Source organism: Mus pahari, chromosome 14, assembly GCF_900095145.1.
Source record: "Mus pahari chromosome 14, PAHARI_EIJ_v1.1, whole genome shotgun sequence".
NCBI classification, from domain to species: Eukaryota; Metazoa; Chordata; class Mammalia; order Rodentia; family Muridae; genus Mus; species Mus pahari.
The window spans coordinates 46,035,445-46,039,713 of NC_034603.1; the positions used below are offsets into that span (position 1 = coordinate 46,035,445).

A 4,269-nucleotide genomic window follows, 5' to 3' on the forward strand; every position below is an offset into this window, starting at 1 on the left:
GGTCCTCAAGCTTTCATGACAAGCTCTAAGACTGAGTCATCTCCCCCTTCTTCTCCTTAAGTAATTTTAGAATTGTCACCCATGTTCAAAAGGTTTAAAAACAAGACATTTTAATATATTTTATTTAACCTAGCATATCTAAGAATATTTCACTATGCAATTAATATTACAAAAATGTTTTTTTCCATACAAGATCTGAAATGCAGTGTTCATTTCACACCTGTATTATATTCCCATTTGAAGAATTCAGAGCTACATGCAGCCAGCAGAAAGTTACTGAGCAGTACAGTTCCCGATGCGTGCACAGTTTCTAACATTAAAGCTCTTCTTTGTTTCACTTCTTTTTCTTCATACATTAACACTTCTAAATTGACCTGAAATTTCAGCATTCAAGAGGCTGAGGGCCAGGCCGTGGTGTGGGACACGCAGTGTGTGTGTGTGTGTGTGTGTGTATGTGTGTGTAAAAGAGAGTTAAAAATATAGCAAGCACTTGAAACAGATCATCATAAATATACAGTACAGTAAATGCCAACTATTATTCTAGTGATCCTATAGGCTCTGAGGTTAGACACAAGAAAGGCCCAGAAATTCTTTAGAGGCGGTTACCTGAAGGCCGAAATTGGGTGCTTAGGAACTCCCTCAGGCCATTATGAAACTGCCACCTATGCCTGGACAGCCCAACCCTGAGGGAAGAGCGGCTCACTCGGTAACTGGGGGAACGGAGCCACTGAAACCGGACTCCTCGACTCTCCAGCTGCCCACAGAGTCGGTGACAGGACACACACACCCCAGCCTGCGGGATGATCAAAGGGAAGGCGTTAGGCTGAGCGCTCGGCAGCCCGTGGGGGCGTGGCGCGCACAGGTCCCGTCCACCATACGTACCGCGGCCCCGCAGCCAATCCCGAAGCACGTATTGGGTTCAAATAGAGGCGGCGGGTGAATGCGGCCATTTCGACTTGGTCAGATTAAGTGGTCGAATTGAAGATGTGGAGGGTGAAAACTCTGAATCTCGGTTTGTCGCCTTCGCCCCAAGCGGTGAGGAGAGAACTCCGGCAGACTGGGCGCTACCTGGGCGGGACCGGGCGGGGCCGAGGCCGGTGAAGTCCCGCTCCCAACTAAGTGGGGCAGCGGAAGGCATTGTCCGCCCCGGCTTAGCGGTTGTGGGAGCACACTCCCGGAGGTAGAGCCCAGCTTTCCTCACCCTCGCTTTCTCTCTCAGGGGAAGCCAGCTATGAGTACTCCTCTCCGAGAGCTTAAACTACAGCCCGAGGCCCTCGCCGATTCAGGGAAAGGTCCCTCTTTGTTCTCCTCGCTGACCCCATACCTGCGCAGACTGGAGCTGAAGGTGAGATTTTGGCTTCACAACTGGGCTATTTGCCCAGGCTCAGATGCTCAGAGGAGCAGAGGGCCAAAGCTGGAACGTAATTAATAACGATAATGAAGTCTTCTACTTCCGTGACATCCATTTACAGCTATTCAGGCCAACAGAGAGGTGCCCTGAGGTGGTTAAAACGAATCCACTGAGAACCCAAACCTCTATTTATCTGGGTTCGTTTCGGTTTTTTTTGTTTGTTTGTTTTTTGTTTTTGTTTTTTTTTTCTTTACCTCTTTTCTTGTTTTTTGACCTTTACCAAATTCCCGAGAAATACTGGCACATTTATGGAGAGATCTGTCTCCAAGAGTGAGACCATGTCCATCTATCCTATGCTCTCTTCTGGTTTGTCTGAAGTCAGCTACAGTGTACTTATGTATAATAATAAATAAATCTTAAAAAAAAAAAAAAAAAAAAAAAAAAGGATCCAAAGTGGTTTCCTATCTTTCTTTTCCTACTAGTAGTTCTGTGTAGTAACCAGCAAGGATTAGCTAACTTCTTACCTCAGAAGAGATAATAAGGACTCTGACTTTTCTGAGTTTGGATATTACCTGTGTACCCCAGTTCTATGCCGAGGGCTGAACTGGACTGCCTTAGTCAACTATTTTGTTTCTTTTGGCAGGAAAGATGCAACAACTCATCTCCAGTGGATTTTATCAATACTGAGAACAACTTCCTTTCAGAACAGTTCAGCCATCCTTCAACGCACATAGACGCTGACAAGCGTGAACTAGATCCAACTCCTGAAAGCAACTCTCTTTTCAATACTCTGGAGGAAGCAATAGAAACAATGGATGACTTTGTAGCAGAGCCAGTAGATGATAGTACAGTAGAGACCATGGTTCTTTTACCCTTTTCATTAGGGCAGCAGCAAGACCTGATGCCCCAGGCTCACTTAGATACCACAGCAGAGAGAAATAAAAGCTCTCTAAATGAATCTCTGGGGCTAGAAGATCTGGCGGGAAAGGAGGTGGCACCTTGTGTAGACGACAGCCTAACAGAAATTGTTGCTGTTAGGCCTGAGCAACCTACATTTCAGGACCCTCCGTTAGGACACAGTGACACTGAAGCCGCACCCGTGGACGTAGTTCCTTCTGAAACCGTCCTCGGTTTCTCTATGGCTTGTCTTTCTCCTTCAGCTGTCTTGACCCAAGATTTCTCTGTCGATCATGTCGATCCAGGGGAGGAAACTGTAGAGAACAGAGCGCTACGGGAAATGGAAAGGAGCTTTCCCACATTCCCAGAGGAGGCCGAACTGGGAGATCAAGTACCTGCTGCAAATTCGGATGTCTCATCCTTACACCTGACATCAAGTCTAGAGGAAATGGGACCCTGGGAAGCCCCAGGCCCGACAACAGAAGATGCCAGTAGGATTCCTGGTGTCGAGTCAGAGACTTGGATGTCCCCATTGGCCTGGCTAGAAAAAGGTGTGAATACATCGATCGTGCTACAAAACCTCCGCCAGAGCTTATCCTTTTCTTCTGTGCTTCAGGATGCTGCCGTTGGCAACACACCACCCTCCACATGTTCTGTGGGAACTTCCTTTACTCCTCCAGCAACGCTAGGGGTGGGCAGCAAGGACAGTACTTCAGAGACACAGCGCCTCCTTTTGGGGTAAGTGACCTCTAAGCCTGTGCCTCGGGGCTTCAGTATTCTGCACCTGCCACTCGAATCTCTTCCCCCTCCTGTTGTCTTTTCTTCTTTTCCTGTGGTAGCTGCCGTCCTCCAGATCTGGCTACCTTGTCCCGACACGACTTGGAAGAGAACCTGCTGAATTCCCTTGTCTTGCTGGAAGTTCTTTCCCACCAGCTACAAGCTTGGAGGAGCCAGCTGACTGCCCCTCACCAGGAAGCTCGAGACAGTAGTACACAGACTGACAGCTCTCCTTGTGGGGTAAGAAGCTTCTTCCTAGAACTTGGAGGATCCCAGTGGACCCTCTGCCTCAGAAACTAAGCTGAGAAGCGACCAGAGGGAAAATAGGATGCCTTAATCATATCAGTCATAGAATATTTGTAAAAGCTGAGAACTTGAGCCAGGTATGGTGGTACATGCCATCCAAGGATGGCAGCTGAAGTAGGATGACCTCAAATTCAAGGCTAATCGGGACTAGAGTTTGAGGCTAGCCTGTCTGGTTTTTTTTGTTTGTTTGTTTGTTTGTTTTTGTTTTTAAAAAAAGCTAAAGATTGCAGGGCAATGGCTGTGCACATTTTTAATTCCAGTACTCAGGAGGCAGAGGCAGGTGGATTTCTGAGGCCAGCCTGATTTACAGAGTGAGTTTCAGGACAGCCAGGGCTACACAGAGAAACCGTTTCAGGAAAAAGAGAGAGAAAGCTGGAACTCTGGACATATCTTAAACTGTTTGGCATTTCCTGGACTGAGTACATCTCAACTGTCCAAGGCCAGGAAGCAGAGGTTTTCATTTCTCTGGAGCTCGGAATTGAACCTAGAGCCTCTGTGTGCCAGGCAAATCCAGAGCAGTATCGTTAGCCCAAGGCAGGGTTTTTTTTTTTAGAGATTTATTTATTTATTATACATAAGTACACTGTAACTGTCCTCAGACACCCCAGAAGAGGGAGTTAGATCTTCTTAAGGATGGTTGTGAGCCACCATGTGGTTGCTGGGATTTGAACTCTGCACCTTTTGAAGAGCAGTCGGGTGCTCTTACCCACTGAGCCATCTCACCAGCCCGGCAGGGAAGTTTTAAAAGGATCATTTTCTTTTTTTTTTTAAGATTTATTTATTATATGTAAGTACACTGTAGCTGTCTTCAGACACTCCAGAAGAGGGCGCCAGATCTATTTACGGATGGTTGTGAGCCACCATGTGGTTGCTGGGAATTGAACTCAGGACCTCTGGAAGAGCAGTCAGTGCTCTTAACCGCTGAGCCATCTCTCCAG

General features: G+C 47.1%; 1 protein-coding gene across 1 annotated transcript in view; it reads left to right on the forward strand.

The window, feature by feature from the left end:
• The first annotated feature begins 958 nt into the window (after nt 1-958).
• Nucleotides 959-4,269, forward strand: part of Spag5 (sperm associated antigen 5) — a 19,711-nt gene continuing 16,400 nt past the window's right edge. Inside the window, exons 1-4 of the mRNA XM_021212368.2 lie at nt 959-1,035; nt 1,220-1,345; nt 1,995-2,986; nt 3,088-3,265. Of these exons, the coding sequence (XP_021068027.1) occupies nt 985-1,035; nt 1,220-1,345; nt 1,995-2,986; nt 3,088-3,265 (1,347 nt within the window). The 5' untranslated portion in view covers nt 959-984. The remainder of the gene's footprint in view (nt 1,036-1,219; nt 1,346-1,994; nt 2,987-3,087; nt 3,266-4,269) is intronic.